Source organism: Amphibalanus amphitrite, unplaced genomic scaffold (genome assembly GCF_019059575.1).
Source record: "Amphibalanus amphitrite isolate SeventyFive unplaced genomic scaffold, NRLGWU_Aamphi_draft 000942F_arrow, whole genome shotgun sequence".
Lineage (NCBI taxonomy): Eukaryota > Metazoa > Arthropoda > Thecostraca > Balanomorpha > Balanidae > Amphibalanus > Amphibalanus amphitrite.
Window position 1 is genome coordinate 164,885 of NW_024882436.1, and position 26,830 is coordinate 191,714.

A 26,830-nucleotide genomic window follows, 5' to 3' on the forward strand; every position below is an offset into this window, starting at 1 on the left:
GGTGTGGCCAAAACAAATGATGACCTTACTTTTGGGACACCCTGTACTTGGGAGTTTTTACAGCGTTAACTAAACAATGCTTTATGCTACAGCCGAGTCTGCAACTCAACCTGGTCGTTATCTCAGCATTGTCGTCAATCGTCATCACAGAGCTTCAAATCGATCAGCTACAGGCTGAACACGTACCTATAGGGTATAGGAAGACGTCCAAAAACTGTTGGCCATAGTATCTGTAGTGGGATCTATACGTTCCATGCTGGTCAGGCATTTTGCAAAATGCCTAGTCATTTTGTAAAATGGCTAGCCATTTTGAAAAAAGCCTGGTTGCGTTCAGTCATTTTACAAACAGCCGTCTTTTTGTAAAATGCCTAGGCATTTTACAAAATGACTGATTTTCTAAAGTGCCTGCAACATATATACTGTAAAACATATTTGCACGTTTCGAGTCATCCTGGCAAATCTCACTAACCAAATGCGTGTAAACTTTGTATTTACACACTGCATCCCGAAGTTTATAACTTATTTGGCTAATGATATTTCCCTGGATAACATGTGCACGTTGTGCAAATCTCGGCAGAAGCTTGTGAAGCTTACTTACATTTTGCGTGTAAGCGTGTTTTCTTCTGTGTGTGTTATGTAACACCGAAGTTAGTTATCCTGCAACTAGGCGATGCCTAGTTGCATGATAACTAACTTCGGTGTTATAAAACACGCATAAAAGAAAACACGCTTACACGCAAAATGCTAGTAAGCTTCACACGCTTTTGCCTAGTGAGATTTGCCAGGATAACTAACTTTTTAGTTACTTTACACGCATAATATTAGTACATTGACAGGTAGATATTAGTTAAGTAACACGGTCACACGCAAAAGGCGTGTAGGTCAACACCACGTCGAAAACTAATGTCTTAGTTTCATAACACGTTTTTTCCTAAAAGCGTGTTATATAAAACACGTTTGGCCAGTAGATGCGTGTAAACTTTACACGCTTTAGGTTAGTGAGATTTGCCATGATAACACGGAAGTTAGTTAACATTTTTTACAGTGTGCTGCCCGTGACGAGAGAAAGCCAATGATACCCATTACAAGGTTTCGGGTCATCTCAGGACTCAGGTCATCGCCAATAAGTAGGGAAACTCGGGAATAGAACTTTGTGAATGTAAGTTGTGATGGTTTTTCGAGGCTCTGATTACGAATGTTATCTTAGTTTTGAACGAAGATGATGACTCCATGCATTTGGGGTAGATCAGGTCAGGTCAGATCGACCGGTCGATAGATCGACCGACCGACTATTATAATAGTGGATGACCACCAGGCCGATTGCTTCCTAACATGTTATATGTATAAGCAACACAACTACTTCTCAAATGTTCAGATGGGCGCCAAGTTCAAAATCAACTCCAAAAACTATCCTATACCTAAATTAAAAGCATGTTATAAAAAAGTGAACCGAGGTCATCTTTATTTGAATCATGCAGGGACATCGATTTATTTTTAAGTAGGTGATTAACTCGAGCGCACCGGAAGTTTCGTTGCAATCGGCTCCTTTTTGCGCGACTTCTTTGCAAAAGCCCGAGAGGGTTTCATATGACTCCCTTTCCCCTACATGTGCACTGGACAGCTAGTTGTGACGGTAGCCATGGGGCTGAGGCTAGTTTGTAGTTTTGTAGTTAGGTACTGATCCGACGAATCGACTGCGACCATTTTTTTAAACGATCAGACGAACGCTCGGGGCAGTTTTGGCGCGTCCAATCCTTTGAGAGATAAAAAGGTACTATTATAGAATGGTGGCTACTTAAAAGTATTGTTGTGCTGGTGTTCCCCGCCCACAGCTGATTGACCTTTAGGTACCTAATTGGCTAATTGGCTTTAGGGAGCTCTTGAAGCGATTCTGAATCTGATGTATTTGTTGGTGTTGCTGACGCCTGCTTCACTGACATAAAAGCTAAAAAAGCATACTCAGCATCGCAAAAAGTGGGGGGGTCGACACCCCCAGTTTTCAAGAGTGGGGGGGTCACGACCCCCCCGACCCCCCCCGTCGGCGACGCCCCTGAGCTGAATATACGCACATCCATGATCAATTGTTATTCGTATAGCTAAACTGTCGTCACCAAGCTATCCATATAAATTGACTTCACCCAAAATATCGGCAAGATTCTATTAAAATATAAATTCAAATATGGCGGCTTGGACTGCTGCGTGCGTTAGGCTCCGCCCATAGCTCCGCCCACATGCGTGACGTCATTCGTGTTAGTGGACACACGCGGAGATAGGGGACGACATGGGCCTGGGGAGAGTCGGCCGCCGGCCCGCGCGGAGTGCGGTTGCTGCAGGAGTGATCGGTGTTTGGCGCTCTGGGAAGTTTAACGCTATGCGGCTTTGGTTGTGAATAAAGAACTCACGTTACAACAGAGACAAAACTTATGCCGCGGCCCGCTTGCCGGACCACGTAAATGTTAAAATGTTACGCGCGAAATCGGTATGGACAATTTATTCAACGGAAACGATTGGATGCCATTGCACTTAGGTACAACTTTTAACCACAAAAGGTAGCTAATACCTTTGATGATCCATCTGTGACCAGTGTGGTCCCATTCATCTCATTTCTCTTGAAGAAGAGCTTAGATAATGCTAAGGGAAGGCCAAGGAAAAGCTAAGCAAACCAATTAATATGCATGTCTTTATTTTAGTAGCTGCTTTCTTTTTTCATCGTTAGCTTTTTGGCGCAGAATTTACAATTGACATGTTCAATAAAAGTTGACAGGCAGAGTATTCATTTCTCTCTAGAAAATTACGTGGTAACCTGCTATTTTGACAGCAATTTCCATGGCAACGATGCATATTTTCATAGATAGTATCTCATAGAACATATTGCTAGGGTATGACCGGTATGACCAGTTATATTGCCCAAGGGTACTAAGAATTGGCCAAGGAATTGGCAATAGGGGGTGCGTTTGGTTATTTTGATTTTTGTTGTTCCGGTGGCAGCATGTGAGACTATAAGAATACTTTGTTTTGTAGGGTGACCTCACGTTTGACCCGACCTGGAAAATAGCCTAAGTAATATCGTCAAATTTATGCTCTTTCGAATGCCGCCTACCTACCAGGTTTCGCCATGTGAGGGCCAAAAGCCGAAGTTGAAGTAAAAGCAAAGCAACTGGTACTTAGTAAAAGCTAGAATGAGGGCGTGTTCAAGCCAAACACCCCTCCCCCAGCGGGGCATGGAAATCCAGGAGCCCCAGCACTGCATGGGTTAATGGCCAATGGGTATTATTTAGATTATATGTATTGTAAATCAGTAAATGATGTTCCAATTATCAGTGTCACCATGGTACTCAATACTGATGTGTTTTTGCTTCCTTTCAGACTGACACCATGGAGTGTCAAGGCGCAGATCTGCTTCATGTTCTGCTCTGCTGCTCAGAGCGTGCAGCTCATCTAGCCAGAGTCTGTCGCCAGTCCACCATCTTCCAAGATGTGGTCGAGGGAAAGGCAGACATCATCAAGAATAAAACTGTCATGCAGGACTTTAAGACTGTTGCAGATGTCATGGTGCAAGCCATGGTTCAGCATTACATCAGTGCTGAGGTAATAAATTTAGAGATGTCAATCAGATACCAACTTTTTGGTATACCGATACCAAACTGATAGCAACTTGGTATTTTGTATTTCATTTTCAATCGTAACCTGTTTGGTATTTTGTTGGTATCATTAACCCTCAATAATGTATAAAAGGCTAAGAAATTGGTATAAAGTTGGTATTTCCCTCATTTTTCCAAGTTGATTTGGTTTTGGACTCGGTATTTCCCCATGGGTTTGGTTGGTATTTGGTTTGGTATCGGTATTCAGATTTACCATAATTGACATCACTATGAGGTATACTAACTAATATTCACTGGATGTTTGATTTGATTGAGCCTTGTCCACTTTTTAAAAACGCTTCATAGGGTATTAGTAAGTCTGGCGTCCCACGAAGATGCCAGATATGGCCACGGTTGAGAAATTCCCTAGATATCTAGAGATATTCTTCGGAACGCTGTGTACGCTAAAGTTACCGACCGATTTCCAAAGTAAAGGTCTCAAACGATTCCCCGATTCACGGACTACCTTCACCGAGGTTCGTGACCTCAAAGGTCATGACCTTCCAGGTCAACATCAAGGTCAAACGACGGAAACCTCGGAACGCTGTGTACGCTAAAGTTAGCGACCGATTTCCAAAGTAAAGGTCTCAAACGATTCCCCGATTCACGGACTACCTTCACTGAGGTTCGTGACCTCAAAGGTCATGACCTTCGAGGTCAACATCAAGGTCAAACGACGGAAACCGCTCTAAACGACGGAAAACTCCTCGGAACGCTGTGTACACTAAAGTTAGCGACCGATTTCCAAAGTAAAGTTCTCAAACGATTTCCCGATTCACGGACTACCTTCACTGAGATTCGTGACCTCGAAGGTCATGACCTTCGAGGTCAACATCAAGGTCAAACGACGGAAACCGCTCTGCACGCCAAAGTACTAGCGACCGATTTCCAAAGTAAAGGTCTCAAACGATTCCCAGATTCACGGACTACCTTCACTGAAGTTCGTGACCTCCAAGGTCATGACCTTCGAGGTCAACATCAAGGTCAAACGACGGAAACCTCCTCGGAACGCTGTGTACGCTAAAGTTAGCGACCGATTTCCAAAGTAAAGGTCTCAAACGATTCCCCGATTCACAGACTACCTTCACTGAGGTTCGTGACCTCCAAGGTCATGACCTTCAAGGTCAACTTCAAGGTCAAACGACGGAAACCGCTCTAAACGACGGAAAACTCCTCGGAACGCTGTATACGCTGAAGTTAGCGACCGATTTCCAAAGTAAAGGTCTCAAACGATTTCCCGATTCACGGACTACCTTCCCTGAGGTTCGTGACCTCCAAGGTCATGACCTTCCAGGTCAACATCAAGGTCAAACGACGGAAACCTCCTCGGAACGCTGTGTACGCTTAAGCTAGCGACCGATTTCCAAAGTAAAGGTCTCAAACGATTCCCCGATTCACGGACTACCTTCACTGACGTTCGTGACCTGGAAGGTCATGACCTTCGAGGTCAACATCAAGGTCAAACGACGGAAACCGCTCTGCACGCTAAAGTTACCGACCGATTTCCAAAGTAAAGTTCTCAAACGATTCCCAGATTCACGGACTACCTTCACCGAGGTTCGTGACCTCGAAGGTCATGACTTTCGAGGTCAACATCAAGGTCAAACGGCGGAAACCGCTCTGCACGCTTAAGTTAGCGACCGATTTCCAAAGTAAAGGTCGCAAACGATTCCCCGATTCACGGACTACCTACACTGAGGGTCGTGACCTCAAAGGTCATGACCTTCGAGGTCAACATCAAGGTCAAACGACGGAAACCGCTCTGCACGCCAAAGTTGAAGTTAGCGACCGATTTCCGAAGTAAAGGTCTCAAACGATTCCTAGATTCACGGACTACCTTCACTGAGGCTTGTGACCTCCAAGGTAATGACCTTCCAGGTCAACATCAAGGTCAAACGACGAAAACGTCCTGGGAACGCTGCGTACGCTTAAGTTAGCGACCGATTTGCAAAGTGAAGGTCTAAAACGTTTCTTCGATTCACGGACTACCTTCAACGAGGTTCGTGACCTCAAAGGTCATGACCTTCCAGGTCAACATCAAGGTCAAACGACGGAAACCTACTCGGAACGCTTTGTACGCTAAAGTTAGCGACCGATTTCCAAAGTAAAGGTCTCAAACGATTCCCCGATTCACGGACTACCTTCACTGACGTTCGTGACCTGGAAGGTCATGACCTTCGAGGTCAACATCAAGGTCAAACGACGGAAACCGCTCTGCACGCTAAAGTTACCGACCGATTTCCAAAGTAAAGTTCTCAAACGATTCCCAGATTCACGGACTACCTTCACCGAGGTTCGTGACCTCGAAGGTCATGACTTTCGAGGTCAACATCAAGGTCAAACGGCGGAAACCGCTCTGCACGCTTAAGTTAGCGACCGATTTCCAAAGTAAAGGTCGCAAACGATTCCCCGATTCACGGACTACCTACACTGAGGGTCGTGACCTCAAAGGTCATGACCTTCGAGGTCAACATCAAGGTCAAACGACGGAAACCGCTCTGCACGCCAAAGTTGAAGTTAGCGACCGATTTCCGAAGTAAAGGTCTCAAACGATTCCTAGATTCACGGACTACCTTCACTGAGGCTTGTGACCTCCAAGGTAATGACCTTCCAGGTCAACATCAAGGTCAAACGACGAAAACGTCCTGAGAACGCTGCGTACGCTTAAGTTAGCGACCGATTTGCAAAGTAAAGGTCTAAAACGTTTCTTCGATTCACGGACTACCTTCAACGAGGTTCGTGACCTCAAAGGTCATGACCTTCCAGGTCAACATCAAGGTCAAACGACGGAAACCTACTCGGAACGCTTTGTACGCTAAAGTTAGCGACCGATTTCCAAAGTAAAGGTCTCAAACGATTCCCCGATTCACGGACTTCCTTCACTGAGGTTCGTGACCTCCAAGGTCATGACCATCGAGGTCAACATCAAGGTCAAACGACGGAAACCGCTCTAAACGACGGAAAACTCCTCGGAACGCTTTGTACGCTAAAGTTAGCGACCGATTTCGCGTACATGTGATTTACTACGCAGCACAATACATGTAATAAAACCGGTGGTGATACTGTGGTACTGTTTAGTAAACTGGCCCTACTTAAGTCCTCGTCACCCGGTGACGCAGGACATGTGTAATACACCGTATCACGACTAAGACAAGGGGAGGTGTAGGAGATAAATATTAACACTTTAGATCAGTGGTCGGCAGGTCCTCCGGGGTCGTGCCCCCTTGTTTGGCGCCAGGCAGCGCCATTACCCCCACCTGCCAGGCCCCATTGGTGATATAACCAAGTTTAGTGAAATTCCATACCAATGACTGAAATTCCAAACCAATGAAATTCCATTTGTATCTCGGAGATTTAATGTCTGTGACCAAAGGTCAGCTCACTTTGACGCCCTCTCTCGTTATCAATGGGAGAGGTCGCAAATTCAATGGTAAAAATTGAAAGACGCCTCTTTTGGACGAGTGTCATTCCTAACACTGTGAAGCACTGAATCACAAGTAAACATGACCACTGAACCGGAAAACTACACCCGCAACCCCGCCATGTATGTCCCTGAGATCATTTCAGGTCGTGAACGGTATCATAGTTTTTCGCTAATAACTTTTGATAAAGGCATGCCAGAGCGATGAAAATACCTTAGATGTGTTTAGCTCGACGACACGGATCACCTGATGTGCAACAAGACCTTCGATGCTTCTCGACGGGAGGAGCACGATGCTGATAAAAGTGCGCTCTTGCAAGTTCTGGGTGAAACGCTATTGAAGAAAAACTAGCGGCAAACAACGTACATTTTAGCAGTTTTTGTCTCCTGAAGGCTAAATCGTTATTCATTAGGTTAAATCTGGGGGCGTCATCAGAAAGAACGGAATTGCTAATTGAGCTAATTGAGTATCGAATGCGTTTTTCCACAGCGCTCTAACTCTATCCTTTCCTGAGCTATAGGCCAGTTTGTCGAAAATTGTCAAAGGTTGACCTGGAAATTGGCGAAATTTTACGTTCGATGACCTCTGGTGAGCTGACCTTTGACTTGACCTAAAAAGTGACTGTAGTTTTCCTTCATCATTTCTTACCCTCTTTCGAACGCCGACTACGGCGTTTTGCTAGTGACCGGAGCCAAGTTAGTAAGGGGTGTTCAACCTCCACCTCCAGCAGGGCGTGGATACCCAGGAGCCCCATCGGGGCGCGGGTTAACCCCCATACGCATAGGGGTAGCGGGTATTTTTCGGGAATAGAATAGATCACGTTAAAAGGGTCGGATCACGAAAAATGTACCCTCGAGCCGATCATCTTTATCTGTCCTGAAAATGGCATGACCTTAACCCGAATAACCGTTGATTTGTGAGATCTGTCTTGAGATCATGGCAGGCCACAAAATCTCACTTCAAGAAGTTACAGCAAGAGCCGATTTACTCGGGACTTGTCATTGACCTCTGGAAGGTCACCAAATGACCAAGAACCTTTAAATTGGGTAGCAGCCGCTGCCTATCTTCATGGGCAGCACGCTCAATTTTTCTGCAAAGCTCCAGCTCAGAGGCCGAGATGCTCGGGTCAGGGTGCAATGGACAACTCCTCTCCCTTGCGTTAGTGACTGTGAAAACGCCAATAGGCGAGCGCCAGTTAATACCTACATGACAGTTACTTTTGCGCGACTGTACGGAATGGTGAGCAGCTATGTACATACATGAAAATTGGCATGCGCCAGCTAATCAGTTCATGTTTTGTTCGTTTGCCCTCGACAAATCTTTGAATCCTATGGCACAACAGTTGCGATGTCTGTCCCATCAAGGGAGCCATTAATTCTAAAAAAAAGATGAGGCTTTCTCAGAGGCCCTCATTACCCCCCGCCGAAGGGCGCCATTACCCCCAAAGGGGGCATGCCCCACCATTTGCCGACCCCTGCTTTAGATACAAGAAAATAGAACGCAAAGTTAAAACAGAAAAGACAGGTCATGACCATGGAGGTCACAAACCTCAGTGATGGTAGTCCGTGAATCTGGGAATCGTTTGAGACCTTTACTTCGGAAATCGGTCGCTAACTTTGGCGTGCAGAGCGGTTTCCGTCTTTTGACCTTGATGTTGACCTCGAAGGTCATGACCTTTGAGGTCACGAACTTCGGTGAAGGTAGTCCGTGAATCGGGGAATCGTTTGAGATCTTTACTTTGCAAATCGGTCGCTAACTTTAGCGTACACAGCGTTCCGAGGAGGTTTCCGTCGTTTGACCTTGATGTTGACCTGGAAGGTCATGACCTTTGAGGTCACGAACCTCGGTGAAGATAGTCCGTGAATCGGGGAATCGTTTGAGATCTTTACTTTGCAAATCGGTCGCTAACTTTAGCGTATACAGCGTTCCGAGGAGTTTTCCGTCGTTTAGAGCGGTTTCCGTCGTTTGACCTTGATGTTGACCTCGAAGGTCATGACCTTTGAGGTCACGAACTTCGGTGAAGGTAGTCCGTGAATCGGGGAATCGTTTGAGATCTTTACTTTGCAAATCGGTCGCTAACTTTAGCGTACACAGCGTTCCGAGGAGGTTTCCGTCGTTTGACCTTGATGTTGACCTGGAAGGTCATGACCTTTGAGGTCACGAACCTCGGTGAAGGTAGTCCTTGAATCTGGGAATCGTTTGAGACCTTTCCTTCGGAAATCGGTCGCTAACTTTAGCGTGCAGAGCGGTTTCCGTCATTTGACCTTGATGTGGACCTCGAAGGTCATGACCTTCGAGGTCACGAACCTCAGTGAAGGTAGTTCGTGAATCGGGGAATCGTTTGAGAACTTTACTTTGAAAATCGGTCGCTAACTTTAGCGTACACAGCGTTCCGAGGAGTTTCCGTCGTTTAGAGCGGTTTCCGTCGTTTGACCTTGATGTTGACCTCGAAGGTCATGACCTTGGAGGTCACGAACCTCAGTGAAGGTAGTCCGTGAATCGGGGAATCGTTTGAGACCTTTACTTTGGAAATCGATTGCTAACTTTGGCGTGCAGAGCGGTTTCCGTCGTTTGACCTTGATGTTGACCTCGAAGGTCATGACCTTCGAGGTCACGAACCTCAGTGAAGGTAGTCCGTGAATCGGGGAATCGTTTGAGAACTTTACTTTGGAAATCGATCGCTAACTTTAGCGTACACAGCGTTCCGAGGAGGTTTCCGTCGTTTAGAGCGGTTTCCGTCGTTTGACCTTGATGTTGACCTCAAAGGTCATGACCTTGGAGGTCACGAACCTCAGTGAAGGTAGTCCGTGAATCGGGAAATCGTTTGAGAACTTTACTTTGGAAATCGGTCGCTAACTTTAGCGTACACAGCGTTCCGAGAAGTTTTCCGTCGTTTAGAGCGGTTTCCGTCGTTTGACCTTGATGTTGACCGCGAAGGTCATGACCTTGGAGGTCACGAACCTCAGTGAAGGTAGTCCGTGAATCGGGGAATCGTTTGAGACCTTTACTTTGGAAATTGGTCGCTAACTTTGGCGTGCAGAGCGGTTTCCGTCGTTTGACCTTGATGTTGACCTCGAAGGTCATGACCTTTGAGGTCACGAACCTCAGTGAAGGTAGTCCGTGAATCGGGGAATCGTTTGAGACCTTTCCTTCGGAAATCGGTCGGTAACTTTAGCGTACACAGCGTTCCGAAGAATATCTCTAGATATCTAGGGAATTTCTGAACCGTGGCCATCTGGCATCTTCGTGGGACGCCAGACTTACTAATACCCTTCATAGTGCATTTCATAGGTACCTACCTAAACCTATGTGTTGTGGTGCAAAACAAGTGCATGTTTTGTCACTGCCAAACCTGAAAGCCTGTATTGGTCTTTTGAATAGTGCAGCCTTATATAACCCAAAACTTACTTTATCCTACGAGCTGTTTGGGATTCCCTTTTTTGTGTCAGTGTTGTCATGCAACTAAAAGCAAATCTATCAATTGTTGTTGGAAGACAATTCTCATGAACTTTGAAGGTGGATTTGACGTCAGAGTTGTTTCAACAATTTTTGTTTGGTATGCCACAAAGTATCTAGACCTGCTAAGCTGCTGTTATATTGCAATGTTTATAACCAGTAAAACGCCTTTTGGGCGAAGAACGAGCGAGCGAGATAGTGAGCCCTGAACGTGCGGAAGTGCGAGAGGGTACTTCCAACGGGCTTGTGCAAGGCACCCTTCTAACCGGTCGCTAGCGGTGTGCAATTTGAACGCAAGGCCAGCCGTTCCTGAGATCTGGAAGCGGCATTCTGCATGTGCGCACTTGCAAACGGGGTCCAAACTGACTTTTGCACGGCACGCTACTAACTGGTCTCCAACTGTGTACCAAATTTGAGCGCAATCGGCCCAGCCGTTCTCGAGATCTGGGAGTGGCCCCTGCACGAGCGCACGTGCAGTAGCACCCTGACCGCAACAAATGGGAATGTATTGCCTGGTGGGTGCCTACCTGTATGCCTAGTTTCAGCGAAATCGCCCCAGTAATTACCGAGTTATTGAAATGGGAACAAATTTGGCACCTCTTCTTTTTGCATTTTGCACGTGCAGTGGGGGTCGATCACATAGATCGAGAGTATCTAGACTTTGGTAGAAGGGATGCAGCTACCGTACAAAAATTACCGCAAGACAATCGCCTAAGCGGCTGCTGAGATATGGGCATCTCAAAATCACTACTTTTGCAAAACAGCTTGTTGAACACCCTTGACTTTTCACGTGGCACGTGCCACGACGGTCACTGAGATGTATCAAAAGTAGTCAATTACGGGGTAGAAGGGATGGGGCTACCCAGCAAAAAAGACCGCATGCCAATCGGTCCAGCGGTTGCTGAGATATAAGCCTCTCAAAAGCGTTACAGGCCGGGCCGGGCCGCTCATACTGAGATTTTCCCGTTACATTGAAAAGACTCGCTTCGCTCGCTGCGCTCGCTCGCTCGTAATTATTATATTGGTGATAGCTACTGGCTGACGCTGACTATACTTATCTTGAAGATAATTATCCACTGACACTGACTGTTTTCTCTGCTGTATTCCACAGTATCCAGCACTGGGTGGCCATGTTCTCGGCGAGGAGAGCTGCCAGTTTACCACTGTGAACGGAACTTGCCTTGACCTCGGTGTGCAGCCCACAGAGCAAGAAACGGCAGAGCTTCTTGAACAGGTTTGTCCGCGTGTTATGCGTGATACATGGTACACAAATACAGAAATGGCTGTTCAATGATAAGGAAGTTTTCCATTCGAGTGGTTATGCTACCTCAATGGTCATTGTTCCATTATTGCTGTTGTCAGCATTGTTAAACACTACATAGATCATATGATGTTGGATGTAGTTCTTAGACTAATGCACAGATAGTTCAAACACTTAGGAAAATAGAAGGCAAACAAGGACACTGGACGAGGTAAGTAGCGTTTTTAATTAGACTGGAATGAGTTAATATGTATTATGTACCAACTGCATGGTGCTCTATCGAGTATGCCTGTACAGCTTTCGATAAGTGCACATCACAATCACACAGCATCTCTGTGACAACCCATAAATCCAAACACAGCTCAGGCATTTCCGTGCATCCAACGATGATTGGATCACAGGATATACATTATACATGTTCATCGACAGGAGGAGCTGTCACTTTTTCGCGGTAGGCTTGGCATCTGATTTTTGTTCTGGTTTTGAGGCGGGCTTTGCCTCAGTCTTGGGCTCTGCTTTGGTCGCGGGCTTAGCATCAGGTTTTGCATCTGGTTTGGAATCAGACTTTGCCTCGGATTTGGCTGCTGGTTTAGGATCTGCTTTGGCGTCTGCCTTGGGATCCGCCTTACCAGCTGGTGCCTTTCCTTCGGGCTTCGTTTCTGATTTCGTTTCCTTCTTTTCCTCTGCCTTCGCCGCTGGTTTTGCGTCAGGCTTCGTGTCCGCCTTGGCAGCTGTTTTGGCCTCGTCCTTAGCCGCGGGTTTGGCAGCAGCCTTACCTCCATCCTTTCCCTCTGCCTTCGTGACCGGCTTAGAATCAGCCTTGGCTTCGGGCTTTTTCGCCTCGGGTTTGGTGGCCGCCTTTTCCTCCTTCTTCGCCTCTCCCATGCTACTGTGGTGCCTCTCGAGGAACTCGGCGGCCGCCTGTTGCGCCGCCTGCTTCGAAACGGCCGCCGGCGCCTTGCTCTTGGCCTTCTCGGCGGCGGCGCGCTCCAGTGCCATCTTCCTGCGCCGCTCCAGGTCCTGGCGCAGCCGGTCCAGCTCCTTCACCTTCTCGGCGCGCAGACTGTCCACCTCTGGCTCGGCGAACAGCGCGTCCTTGGCCGGGTCGTCAGGCACCCCGGTGGCCTCCGGTCGCGGCGGCCACTTGGCGCTCACGTGTGACAGAACCACGTCGTAGGGCAGCGAGCCGTCGCCGCCGCCGCCGATTGCGCGAAACGTGTCGGAGCCGGCGGCGATCTGTGGATCGGGGCACGGGGTACGGAGGGAGTCATGGTGGGGTATCGGGGATGATTGATTATTGCTGCTGTCTGCTGAGTTGATTGTGGGTTTTTGTGAGAATTTATGATGTTGAGTAGTTAAGTGTGATGTGAAGTAAACGGCCAAGTCTGTTAATCGTAGACATATATGAGTTATGACAATCATTGGCTCATGAAACAGTTTCGCCGCCCCGAGCTGATCTCTACAGTTTCCCATTTCCTTGCCGAAGTCCACTGCAGTCCGGTTGCCCTAAACCCCAAGTAATAATTCCCATTTTCTTCAGTGGCCTAAATATGTTATCATCTTTCCACTGATTCCCTTTCCATCTCGCATCCCTCTCCCTAATTGCCTTTTCTCTATCCACGCTGTCATCTTTAATGGATATTCCTCCGCTTTATCTCTAGAAGTAAAATCGAGAGATCGACTCGTCCCTCACCTGTAGCGGCTTTTGCACATCCAGCGACTGTCGCGGGTTGGCCTCCTCTCCGAAGGCCAGGTGCGTCAGCAGGTCCTTGGCGCGGCCCTGCAGAGCCACCTCCTTGCTGGAGAAGTACAGCAGCGTGGCAAAGTGCCGGTGCGCCGCCCAGCGCATCGCCTCGGCCACCACCTTCTTCTCGGTGGTGTCCATCGGCTGGAACTTGTCGTACATGCCGCCGACCAGCGCCAGAGGAATGAGCAGCGGCTTGACGGCCTTGGCGTCCGGGTGGTCGGCCGGCAGGCGCGCGTTCAGCTGGCTGTTGAGCAGGTTCCGCACCAACACGCCCGTGGTTCCGGCCTCCTTGAGCTTCTTGTCGATCAGCTCGGCGAGGTACTTGGTGATGGCCTCCACAGTGGGCAGGATCGTCTCGGGTCGGGTCAGGTCGACGACGATGACGCAGGCGGTGTCGGAGAGCCGCTCAGCGCGCACGGGCGTGTCGAGCAGCTGTAGGAAGGCGGTGCCGCCGCCCAGCTCCCAGATCTGACACACGTCGCGGCCTATACCGCGGCCGGCGCGGCGCGCGTACGTGTAGTCGAGCCCGAGCGTGCGCCGCGCGGCCTCCTCAGAGCCCAGCAGCTGCCCGACCAGCGTCGTCTTTCCCGACTGCTTGCCGCCGAGAACGATGAGCGTCGTCTCGCGCTGGCCCTCGTCCGGGTCGCTGAGCTCGGTGCTGACCTGTTTCAGTTTAACGGCCAGGTCCCAGACGTTGTCGGCCTCCAGAGTGGATGCAATATCCACAGTCGAGATGAGCCGACTCGTCTTTTGTCCCAGAAGACTCTGCGAAACTGACGAGCCCCGGCCCTTGGCGCGGATCGAGGCGCGCCGGGCCTTCTGCATGGCTGACTTGACAAGGCTGTCGGAGCCGGGGTCCGTGCTGCTCACGGCAATGCTCGGTTTCCGCGGCTTCTGCTCCGAGGAAGACGTCTTGGCTGCGGAGGGCGACTTGATGGCCTGCTTGCTGCCACTCTTCCCTGGCTCACTGGTCTTTTCGGCGGGCTTTGCAGTGTCGCTTTTCTGCTTTGGGTCCTGTTTGGCGCCGTCTTTATTTTTATCTTCTCCCTCCTTGGCGGCACTGCTACTGCTGGGTTTGTCTTTTGCAGAAGCTTGGTTGTCTCTGCCTTTTGATGGTTCGGGTTTTGCATTGCTGGTGTCTTTAGCTGGCTCAGGCTTCTTTTCCTTGGCATTGTCGCCTTCTTTTTCCTTATCGCTTGAGGACTTCTCTGGCGTCTTTTCCTTCGTTTCCTCCTCTGGCATGTTGTATTGGAATGCGTTACAGTGGAACTTTATTCACCCATACAATTGAGCCCACGGATTTAGGTCCGTTTAGTATATTCAGCGTGTTACAAAATGGGAGGTAACTCTTCTCGGTGTTTTCAGTCTTTCTTCTTTCAGCAATTATACATTGGTGCTTATTTCATGTCAAATGAAAAACCGGTTTGATGAGAGACCTATCTTTCGTGTTGCAATTTAAGCATGCACGTTTTTTTTAGCAGGGTGTGCGCCAAAATGTGTCGATTTTCTTACCATACTGAAATATTTTCGTCCCAAAGGTATTGAAGCGTGCCTAGCAACACGGTGTACTTTCGTCTCGGGTCCTGGCAACCGTCGCATGTAGAGATTCTGTTGCAGTTGACCTTCTCTTATTGAGAAAGCTACGGAGATATAATTCCACCCCGGTGGTTTGCTGCTCATATGTCCCTTTGACTAGCTGCTCTATGATTCACCAGACGCAAGATGTAGGCAGAAGACCTAGCCGGCGATGAAAAAGCACCATTTAGCGTGCGTTCGACATCCGAATAATCAGGGATAATTTTCCGGGATCACCGGGATCATTCGGTGTTTTAAGGTGACAACGTGTACAACGGACATGACAACGAGTCAAATAGCCATGAGTGAGGCAAAAGCTGTCTAAAATGTGACTAATTACATCGTTGGTCCCTGCAATGCCAAATTCTTACCGCCTACCGGTGATCCCGGATAATAATCCCTCATTTTCCGGACGTCGAACGCACGCTTAGATGTTTATTCCTTTTGGAATTTGATGCTAACCTCGTAACTGTAGGAGACTGATACAGTTCACTTTATGTTGTGAATGGAAGTTTAATGATTAGTTAGTATGGTATTCTGCACTGTATCTTTTTTTTATTTAGTCGGACCTCTCTCCAACGGGCTCTTGTCCCAATTATAGGAGAGAGCACCTGCTCCTCCCGCCGTCCTATTCCCCACCCCCCAGGGCCAGGCTACGGCTGAAGTGGGAGCCTACCCCACACCTGGTGACGCAGCCGGGGACGACGCCCGCGGAACGGGCGGAACCGGGAATCGAACCCGAAACCCGGCACCGCCCGCACCGCGGGTCGACGCCTTAACCGACTGCGCCACCAGGGCCGCAAAAATAAAGTCAAGCGATATACCTACTAATGCGTTTCAGACCCTGTGGAACAGCCCTTTTCGGCTATTTGTCGTTGTATATGCGTTTGATTTTAACCAAACTTTGGCATTGGTAGTTTGAGATCCCTACCTAATTTTTATCAATATGGTCTATTAATGAAAAATGAAAAATAAAGGCACTTGTCATTGACTGATAATGTTAAGGTCGTCAGAGCCCTGCTTAGAGGCTGACACAGGCTGGACGCTGTCTCCCCTCTGATTGGTCGAGACGCACTAGCACACTGCGGCTTGGCTCCGCCCACTTGCGGTCCAGCCTCGGGTCATGTCGGCGGCAGTCGCAGTCCGGCCGGCCGGCGTGCGGGCCGCGCACGCAGCGCAGCGGAGTGGAGCACTTGTTTGCATGTCATGAACTATTAATAAAGCCCTTGTTACACTGCCGAATTTTGGTACACGAATGTGCACGAATATGCAAGTCATCATATGTCGCGGACCAATTCGGGATCTTTCTTCCACGGTCTTGGCATTTCGGAGACCAGTCGGTGTCCACCGCGCGACTTATACGGTTCGTCACGACCGCCACGAATATTTCATGAAAAATGAAAATTTTGTGGCCGTTCGCCGAACTTATAATAAACGAACATGATCGCCAAACAGTCGCCGAGTCGCCGCCGACATTGACATGTCGCTGCGTGCGTCGACTTGTTGCCAAGATATCGCCGACTATTCGAAACAGATTCGCCATTCATTCGCGATAGTCGCCGAATCATGGATCAGCTTCGACCCGCGCACGGTTAAGGGGGCCCCCCACCCGTTTTCTGCAAATCAGGCTCTGTCGGCGAACTGTTCGCCTCTGTCGGTGAACTGTTCACCGATTTCGTACACGACGTGGTTCGGCGACAGGGCCGTGGCCAAAATTCGGCAGTGTAACACGGCCTTTAGTTGTTCTACGACAAATAAGGACGGAGGAAGAAAGAGAAAGGAAAAGGAGACAAAGTGACAATGAGACGAACGGTAAACGTTGGCTAGTGGACAACAAACAATATGCATATAGCCGCTAGAGCAGAGACAGGAGACGAAGACGATAGACCAGAGACAAGTGACGAAGATAGAGATTAGGCTATAGACGAGAGACAATATACTATGAACGTATAGACGAGAGACTGACAAGGGGGAGTGAAGGACGGGAGATTATGAACTCTCGATATTGCATATCTACATTTTCAGATTGAGTCATCCTATATTTTTCCCTGTTTTATTGTTTTTCGGGCCTAAGATCTATCAACAACATTCTGAAAGCATTGTGGAAATGTCATAGAAAGATTTACCTATTATTTTCACCCCCCCAAAAAAAAAATATTCTTTTAAACAAAAAAAAAAACGAAATACCTACAAGTATCTATGTGGATATCTTCAATTAAATAAGGCCGTTGAATACAAAGACAGTCCGGTGAATTCTGTCCCGTTACTCCTTAAATGCACAATAGCCTGTAGGAAAACGGCTGCGGAGAGGCTCGCTATAAATTATTGAAAATAAGATTATTTTAAGTCTGCATAGGGAATAACATTCTGTAGCTAGGAGTGCTTATTGTTTTATACACACACCGTCGCGATCTGCGTTGAATTCTTCATCCTTATTCTCTCCGCGCGAGATACATTTACAATATTCACGCAATGATGCCTGCGTTAGCGTGTGTCTCGTTCCAGTCCGTCAGAGCTCCGCACCGCTCTGACCCCGAGCGGCGAATGACCGGTCCCGGTGTCGCGGCACAGTGGGCGGAGCTTAGCTGCGGCGCAACAGCTGACGCTGCAACGCCATGCTAGCCTCTACCACGGTGCAGAGTTTTCCGATCCATTTTTACCATTACAAGTCAACGACAAGTGCCTTTCATTTTGACATTTTGTTAAAAGACCAAATTAGTAAAAATTAGGTAGGCCCTTGAAACACATTGTGTCAAAGTTTGGTTGAAATCAAGCGTATAGGTAACGAGAAAGGGCCAAAAAGGACTGTTCCAGAGGGTCTGAAATGCTTAGTAGATACCTACCCTGAATAAAACGCATGCAGAATTGCAGAATCAGTGGCGGATCCAGGGGGGGGGGGCAAAATGGGCATTTGCCCCCCCCCCCAAACGGCATGATTTTAACATTACGCCTATGGACGATGCATGGAAAGAATCGATAAATTTTTATGGTTTGCCCCCCCCCCCCCAAACCTCTGAGCTGGATCCGCCTCTGTGCAGAATTACATTGATGCAGGATTACATTGCGCAATGTGCCATAGACTTTGTCAGTGCTGAGATAGGCGTTTTGACCCCTCTAAGTTGCAGACAGCGTCACACCCATATTCATATCTGACTTGATGCCATTCCATCACAGGCTATGCGGGGCGCCGATGCGTCGACGGCCGCCAGGATGGCGTCGGTAGTTCACGGCCCGCCGCCAGATGTCGGGCCGGTCGCCGCCGAGGCCTGCCGCCGTCTGGAGGGGACCTCACTGCCGCTGGAGGACCTCGCTGTGTGGATCGACCCGATCGGTAGGTGAAGGGGGCACTGACACGGATAAGTGGCACTATGACAGAGCTTGGTGATATTCTGACACGGAATAGTAACATTGGCACGGAATGGAGCTCCCCAATCCCTCTGCTCCATCCTCGGGACAGCCAAATCCTCCTCCACGCCTCTAACCCTCTGGGCCGGGCTGGACGGTCACATTCATTGGACGTGAGTAGCTCCTCAGGGGAATGCTCACGACTTGCGGTGGGCCGACCGTTTGTGGTGCTGATGGTTCGCCTGTCCTGTCCATGTGACGGGCTCAGCCCCGTCGGCGCACCAGGGTGGTCGCCAAGTCCAATGTCTCCCCCTGATTCCTATCATCATTTCGGCTCTAGAAAGTCTCGTTAAGGTGGCCGTCCACTGGCTAGGCACGCATCTTTACGCGCTGAATTTAACATTGGAGTCTATGGGCTGCGCGACGACTGCGGTTCAACGCCGAACGCGCGATGAAGCGCAGTCAGCTGATTATTTGTCGGCAGGTCGGCGCCAAGTTACGCGCTGACGAATTGAAATACTTCAACTTTTAAGCGCGCTAGGCGCTGAACGATTGCGCGCTGAATACGCGCTTTACTAGTGGGCGGCCGCCTTTAGACTGAAAGCTCTTAAATCCTACAAAACAAAACAAAATTAAATGGTGATTTTTTGACACGATGGCAGTAGCACGGCATTGTGACCTTTGACACAGAACGATGACACGAATAAGCTCGGAAAGGTAACACCCTCCCCATCCCCCATCCCGACAGACTGTACCTCGGAGTATGTGCGCGGCGCGCCCGCCTATACGGATGACGTCACCCGTCTAGTGACGTCAGGCCTGCCGGCCGTTACCGTCCTGGTGGGCGTGTTCCGACGCTCGTCCGGCCGGCCGGTGATGGGAGTGGTCACTCAGCCGTTCGGAAACCAGAACAGTGACGGGTGAGTTGTGATATTTGCTTGGGAGCGTGTGGAAGCACAGGGTATTTGAGTGATGAATACACATGATAGAGGTGATTACATGTGCAGATTGAGTGAGCGTGTTTGGTGAGGTGATGATGGTGAGTTTAGGTGAGTGACTGGTGAGACTTTTAACTGCCCTCATCCCACCCCTGCTCACTCGCCGCTCCCTGCCCCCAGGACGTGGAGCTCCGCCCAGTACTGGGGCGTCTGTCACGGTGACCTGCGCCTCTCCAACCTGCCCCCGTCGTCACCCGCCGCTGCCCCGTCCTCCGTGGTGATGACGTCACGTTCAGAGCGTGATGACGTCATCAGTTCTCTGCGCTCTGCCGGGCTGCAGCCGATGGCGGCCTCCGGGGCCGGATACAAACTGCTCCAGGTACATACGTAACTGGGTGGATGTGCTTTTGTGTTTGTGTTTGTATTTGTATTGATCTGCTATACTCACCAAGTTCACCAATCACCAATCAACACTCGCCAGTCTACAGTCATCTCAAACGTGTTTCTTGTCATGCATGATTCGGTACCACTTTGCTGCATCTCCTCCGAAGTCGTGTTTTATGTGGGTTGGATACGCCGTAGATGAAGGGAAGCCCATTGTGATAACGACAAGATTATAGTGGATCAACAATATAAGCGCCAAAGTCAATGAAACGACTTATTTTGAACCTGATTGAATCGACCACATTTGGTCATCATGAGCAATTGATTGGTTGAACTTATTAGTAAAGTAATCTTAGTTGAATTGATTGACATGTGCAAAATCTCCTGACTGCTGCTCAAAGCTTCCCTTTTCTTCACCCGCCTGCCCTCTGTCGCTGTTTCAGGTAGCGCTAGGCTCGGCGCTCGGTTTTGTGGTGTCGCTGTCGTCGACTTTTCTCTGGGACACCTGCGCCCCTGACGCGCTCCTGCAGGCTGTCGGCGGCTCGCTGGTGTTCAAGGACGGTAAAACTATCAGGTGAGGGGGCCGAACCATTTTCAGCTGCTGGTACAAATGATTAGATTGACGAGTACGCAGTCGTCCGTCATTTAGGCCATGGGCATTTTCGTTTTGTACGTAAGGAGCAATTGGATAAAGTTGCGTGGCGGTCACTTGTGTCTCAGAGCATCTTGTTGACATATCGCCACGAGCGGCCAAAAAGTGATATCCAGGCATCTCTTAAATGCTGGACCACTGATCTCCGTTGCCAGTGTTCCTTTAACTATGTTTGATCGTTCTTATGCTGGCCTTTTTCACTCACGACACGTTGTTTTGAATAAGAAGACATCTTTCTCATTTGTCGGACATAATGACTCCCCTCCTCAGGCGTTGCCAGCTATGAACCCCTCCCTCTTTTCCCTCACAATTACCCTTCCTCTTCTCCTCCAGGTTTATTGTAGGGTTTACCTCCCTTCACCCCTCTGCCATGTTTAACCTCCCCCTGTTTTTTTCCCCAGGTATGACCGAACGGTGGCCGACAGCCGAAACTCCGGCTGTCTGCTGGCTGCCCGTGACGAGGAGTCCCTGAAGCGTCTGACCGTCGCCCTGGCGACCTGTCCTGACGTGCTATAAGGCGGGCCCGCACTGCGGTTAGAAGGGGCGGGGATCAGTGGGGTGGCAGACGGGGCAGGGGGGGGGGGTAGGTATCGTCTAGTGGTGTTTTTGTGTAATGTGAACCGAGTACTGAGATGTCTTGCATTTCCTAGATCCAGTATATGGTCAATTGAGATCGTTTGCTGGCTATTTAATTATTAAGTTCCTGCCTAGTCAATATAACATGGAGTGAATGACATTTATCGGCAAGGCAGTTTATCGTGATGCAATTATCACCAGTATTAGAGGCTCAGTGCTTCTCCCAAAGAGTATATAATGGCCGTAGAGTCTATGACATTCAGGTTTGTTAATGACCTATCGTGATAATCTAAGTTTACTCCTTATTTTGGTAACTTTTGAATGAACCATACTATATCAATCTAATCGGCCTGGTGTTTGCTTATGATTTTACTGTAGGCTGACTTTTTAAGCACTTAATACTGATGTTAGAACTAGACGAAGACCGTAGCGTCAATGCCAATGGAGTCGTGGGCTTTGATCAACTAGTTCAAGGGCGTGGTATCTGGCCTTTATGAATTTAATTGTGAATGATATAGATTCAAATGAGATTTTACCCTTTCGTGGTGTTCATATGTTGTACCGCACCTAATATACCATATTATGATAGCTTATTACTCGGTATTTAGCTGTTCTTTTGTTTGCTTAGAGGCGTGATAGCACTAAGGTGTTGTGTTGTATTGGATGGGCTCGGTCTCGGCATTGTCTTTTCAAATGTTTTCGATCATAGCCGAAAGCGATGTCGAAAGGGATGATCGTCAACTTAGTTTTGATACATATTTCCATTTTGTGTTTTATATTAGCAATCTTTCCAAGCTTTATTCATTGCTTTAGGTTAGAATGTATTGTATTTTCGGTACGTAATTTTTTGTATTCCAATGCTCCGGGAATGTGCATGGATCTTAGTATTGGATGTGTGATCTCATTGGATTCCAAACAAGCAGCAAACGAAAATTTTATCTAATTGGATTTCACGCCATGGTTTCGGCGAATTCTTGTCAGAATGTATTATCGCAGCTGGTCTCTTGACAAAAGCATAAACATTTTGTAAACATGTGAGGGACCCTTTTGGACCATAGAATCTCAGGTCGACATATAATACATCAAAATGACGCATTTTTGCCAACCCCACATATTATGTTCCCTCGTGAATTTCCGACAAATTTGATAGAAAATTTGATAGAAACTTTTGAAAAGGGTACAGATAATCGCTTTTTCTCAAGTTTGTCTTTCTTGGCAGATCAAGCAATGCCACAACAAGCTTACGAGCACACATATTTGATCAGAATCGGATGATTGGACACTTTTGAAAGGGATCTTTCATGCTTCCCTGAAGTTACTGATGTGGAATTTGAAAAAAAAAATGCATCAAAATGTGTCAAAAAAAGCCGGTCCCGTAGCTCAGTTGCTAGAGCGTTGGACTCCGCGTGGTGAGAGCACGCGTTCCCGGTTATAACAGTCTGGGTTCGAAGCGCGACGGGCGCTTGACATTTATGGGCCTCCTGACGGTATGGTTGCGGTTGGTGGCAGGCCTTAGCCAGGCGAAGTCAGTGAGGGGACCGGCCGTGCGCGGCTATGTGCGCACGTTAAACTTTGGACTCTAAATTCTGCCATAGAGCTGGAATTGCGCGATCGGAGGATAGAGGGCAGGGTCACCGAAACAAGCTTCGCTCAGCGGTGGCTCTGTCCTTGCGAATCCTTCCCATCAAAAGGTTCGGACTAAATTTATTTTTAAAAAAATCATATGTCTTTTCCATTCATGCAAATCGTGCACATTTCTGGTCTATCTCAACATTTCTTTGGCATTTCCTTGGTACCGTTTCCTCAATATTATCGCTACCGGCATTCGGAGCTGGTTTTACATGTTCCTGGCTCGATTATTGCTGCAGATGGAAACTGCCGTCATTCGCGAGCTGATGTTTTCCTGTTGCCATAACAACGGCTGAGTGTTGCCCTGGTTTCCACTCCTTGACAGCGTAGGATCACGTTACCGTGTTAATAAGATCGTTTGCTATTTGAGATGTGTAGAATGCAATATCAGCTTTTGTGCTGGTTAGGCTGATCTGCTCCATCATTTCGGCCATGAATCAAAGTCGTAGAATGTGAGGCGATTGCTCGATGGTAGTTAGCGTTATGTTCCTGCTTCTTTATGAGTGTGATCACTTTCATATTTGTTGATAAGTTGTCTGCTGCTTTTGATTTAGGCCTTCATCTTAGGGTTGATTGTCGTCATGTATGTTTGTTTTCCTGTGTGAAGTTTAGGTGTTGTGTTCGGTGGGCTTTTCGTCAATGTTAGGTCGTCCTTATGAAAAAGATAGGTTATATGCAATGAATACAATGAGCTTATTTACATATCCTGCTTTCGTTTGAAACGCCGCCTACTTGAATTCCTCTTGAGAGATATACGGACAATATCGGTGCGATTGGTTGGTTCGACTTCTGTCTGCCACCTTTGATGTGTATGTGTAAGGCTGAACCAGTCAGCGGTGTCAGGATGTCGAACTCGAGACAGGGAGATGTCAGACAGTGTCAGTCAGCGGTGTCAGAATGTCAGAATGTCAGCCAGTGGTGTCAGACTGAGTCAGGGCGAAGGTAACTGTCAACTCAGCCGCGGACTGAAACGTCTCGGCTGTCGTTCTCAAGTAAGATCTATTTGCCTTAGCGCTCCTCGCTCTCACTCTTCCTGTCCCCCTCTCTCCCTTTCTTATTCGGGCTCCATTATTAGGCTGCTACGTGCAATATCTTCTTTTTATGTACTTTTCGGACTGCCTGGCATGGACTTTGATTGAATTACTGGCATTTTGCCTGATTGGCCTGAGTAAACGTTTCTTATATAATGCACATGTCTTATTCAAATATGATTAAAATTGGCCAGGCATACGTGTAGTCGCTACTTGCTGCTATTCGCATATTACATATATATTGCATTGGACATAGTGCATGCTATATTGACATTGCATTGGGTATCGAGGGCATTGACGGGCATTGATGCTAGGCGTTTACCTACATCTGCGGTAATATTGTCAAGTTCGGTTGAAGACGATATTATTTTTATTGTTCAGTTGATAAATAATTACGTCACTGTCTTCTTCTTGTACGACACTTAACCAACTACAAAGACAATCCACTTCTTTCCTCGAACCCCAAACCCGAAATTTATTAAATTGATATCAATTTTTCCTGTCCCCCTCCAGACATCCTCGACACTTCTCCCTCCCCGTTCATGAGACGCTGTTCTGTGATGCACACCAGCCCCCTCGCCGACATTTCACGAGCTCAGATACTTGACACCTTCCTGGAAAATCTGAAACACAATGTTGGCCACCTGCAGCAGATTTTTACCTATCGGGACGCCGATGTCCTCATGTACCGTGGTGCGCGCCATGCTGAGCGTCTGCTCGGCAGTACCCTGAGCGGCGGCGAACTCGAACACAATCGAGTCCAGCGCCTGCACCGTGATGTTGGAGAACACGACGTTCCCCTGCGTCAGCGCCATCCGGCCCACCATCGTGATGTTGGTAGAGTGACTGCTCCGCTCGACTGACTTGCGTTTTCCGCCGCCGATTTTCGGCGTGCCCTCCATCTTGGAGAAGAGGACCTTGAAGCGGAGGTTGCCGCTGCTGATGGAGACGACCAGCAGCTGCATCCCGGCGAGGGTGGTGGCCGTGGTCGGCGGGATCACGGCGCCCAGCTCAAGCCGCTCCATCTCACTGTTGATGATGCTGGTCATGGTGTTGAACGTGGAGGTGATGTTCTTGTTCTTGCTGAAGAGCGGGAACAGCAGGTCGATGTTGTGCTGCAGGCAGCGCTGGTACTGGATGTACTTGTCGTTTGGAGACGGCAGACGTTTTAGGTGACATTGCTTGGGACGGAGCGATGGTGGTGGCTTAGGTTCTCCTGTATAAGACAAAAGAAAAACGTGAGACACTTGAAGTCGGCCTGGAGGGAAACGGCATAGAACCAAGGATCCATCGTTAAATGAGATTCGACAAATGTCACAAAAAGATATAGGCAATGAGCTATAAAAGATATTCTTCCCGCTTTTCTCCCGAGCCTCAGTTATCCCCAATTAGGCCTAGAGAATTGAACGAAATAAACTACACAGAGGACAAGGATTGTATTCAGTGAGCACTGAGCTTGCGAAAACATCGAGACTCTGCCACTGTTCAATTGCGACTGCTCCCCCTCCCCCCCCCCCCGGCTCGGAGATATTTACATACATAACATTCATGTCGTATTAGATAGGGACGGTTTCTGGCCTCACACTAATGGAAAGCTTCGAGGCATAATATCCAGTCATTTCACGATTCACTGAAACACTGAGCTGCGGTGTCTCACCTTTTCCGTTTTGTCTGGCCGCCGCCGTGCCGGCCGTGTGTAGTGCCAGGAGAGTCAGGAGCGCCAGCGGCGCCGCTGCCGCAGGGAGCCGACCCATCTCGCTGGGAGTCGGCGCGACTGGTCCCGGCGCCCCGCGGCCCCGGCTCTGACACATACGTGACGGCTAAATGGGCGGTACGACCGGCCGACGTGTCAGCCTGACGGCCACCGTTCGGCTGTGCGTGAGACGACGTCGGCCCGACGAGGGTGACCTCCGCGATACCCCTCCCCCGACCCAAACCCTCCCCCGCTGACCCCCGCCCCTTCACTGCCCAACGGCCGGTATCCAACCACCTGGCACCCCTGGTACACAGAAGAGTGAGGTGGAACATGTGTGTAACTACTTCTTGCACGAAATAGGGGGGGGGGGAAGTCATGTGAAGCCAAGTGAGCCTGTGAGGTGATTCAGTCAATGGTCGCCTCTGGTGGAGCGGACTGATTCAGTCAATGGTCGCCTCTGGTGGAGCGGACTGGACTCTCACTCAGGACTTTTCGCCGTGTGGTTGATAGTATGTATAAGTTAGGTCTATGCATTTTCAGATTGATTTCCTGTTTAAGGCGGACTAGTGATGATTATTTTGCACTTTGCAGGGAACGGCGCTCAGGTTTTTGAGTTTCTTGACAAGCTGATTCTCTTCCACCGAGGCGTCGCACACTGGGCCGGGGGTCCGGAAAAGTGCTAGAAATTATTTGTGATTGAGTTGTTGATCTCAGTGACAAGCAAACATGCTAAAAACGAAGTGGGGCTGCTTAACCCTCGCCGGACCTATTGTCGGACCCCCCACCCCCTCAGCCGGCCGAGGGGGGAGGGTTGGTACGACCCCTTTTTGCCGTTTCGCCCCTAATGGAGCTAGAGCCTCGCGGAAAAAAACAAGCGTGTGCGCCGTTTCAAGGCGGAACGATTGATATCCGATTTTAAGGTCCCAGGTCAACCGGTAACCTCTGAGGTGAAGTCAAAAAGCCCAAGGTAGGGTTCGGTTTTTGGCAAATAATTTCGCAAAAAGTGGCCGCAGAGCAGCGATTTTGGCACCATCGTGTTCGCCTGGCTCAGGCGCGTCGAATGGTATACTTTTTGTTCGGGTGAGGTCAACTTAAGGTATTGACCTCGAGTCAAGGTCAGTTCAGAGCCCATCAGGCCACGAACTTAATCGAAGGAGGTCGTATCGCATATCATTCGATTCGGGAGGTCTTCCCGAGTCCATTGGTGGCTTTCCCGAGTCGCTGGCTCAATTTGATCATGAGTTATTGACGAGAAACTCCTATGACCGGTGTGACGTCATAAATGACGTCACGGAAGGTCAAAAATGCAAAAGTAAAGCATCGGATCTTGCAAGGAGTGCACGAAATCACGATTCCGTGTGCTTGAGATAGTTTGAAATCATTCCATGCGCAAAAACAACAGTTTCCTTATTTCCCCTTTCACTTTTAATGGTGAGGTCACGTGACCTCGAAGAGTAGCAGGCATTAGCAAAAATTG

At 48.6% G+C, this 26,830-nt stretch overlaps 3 protein-coding genes across 6 annotated transcripts; 1 reads left to right on the forward strand and 2 right to left on the reverse strand.

Moving 5' to 3' along the window:
• The first annotated feature begins 2,905 nt into the window (after positions 1-2,905).
• On the forward strand, positions 2,906-21,585 carry LOC122368362 (inositol polyphosphate 1-phosphatase-like). Of its 4 annotated transcripts, none has more exons than XM_043342232.1 (8): positions 2,906-2,948; positions 3,367-3,588; positions 11,631-11,753; positions 18,277-18,433; positions 19,196-19,367; positions 19,566-19,764; positions 20,213-20,343; positions 20,823-21,585. In XM_043342232.1, the coding sequence occupies exons 2-8, from the start codon at positions 3,376-3,378 to the stop codon at positions 20,935-20,937; spliced, it is 1,110 nt and encodes a 369-aa protein (XP_043198167.1). In that variant the 5' UTR covers positions 2,906-2,948; positions 3,367-3,375; the 3' UTR covers positions 20,938-21,585. The 4 variants fall into 4 exon arrangements, with proteins under 4 accessions (XP_043198167.1, XP_043198168.1, XP_043198169.1 ...); XM_043342233.1 differs by lacking the exon at positions 2,906-2,948 and adding an exon at positions 3,054-3,160; XM_043342234.1 differs by lacking the exon at positions 2,906-2,948 and adding an exon at positions 3,084-3,117.
• LOC122368361 lies at positions 12,146-15,084 on the reverse strand. Its single transcript, XM_043342230.1, has 2 exons — positions 13,474-15,084; positions 12,146-13,016 (listed from the first exon to the last, which is right to left on the reverse strand). Exons 1-2 carry the CDS (start codon positions 14,767-14,769, stop codon positions 12,219-12,221), a joined length of 2,094 nt encoding a protein of 697 aa, XP_043198165.1. The 5' UTR covers positions 14,770-15,084; the 3' UTR covers positions 12,146-12,218.
• An 826-nt stretch (positions 21,586-22,411) lies between the features above and the next one.
• Positions 22,412-25,442, reverse strand: LOC122368363. Its single transcript, XM_043342236.1, has 2 exons — positions 25,315-25,442; positions 22,412-24,873 (listed from the first exon to the last, which is right to left on the reverse strand). Exons 1-2 carry the CDS (start codon positions 25,409-25,411, stop codon positions 24,245-24,247), a joined length of 726 nt encoding a protein of 241 aa, XP_043198171.1. The 5' UTR covers positions 25,412-25,442; the 3' UTR covers positions 22,412-24,244.
• Between the last annotated feature and the right edge of the window lie 1,388 nt (positions 25,443-26,830).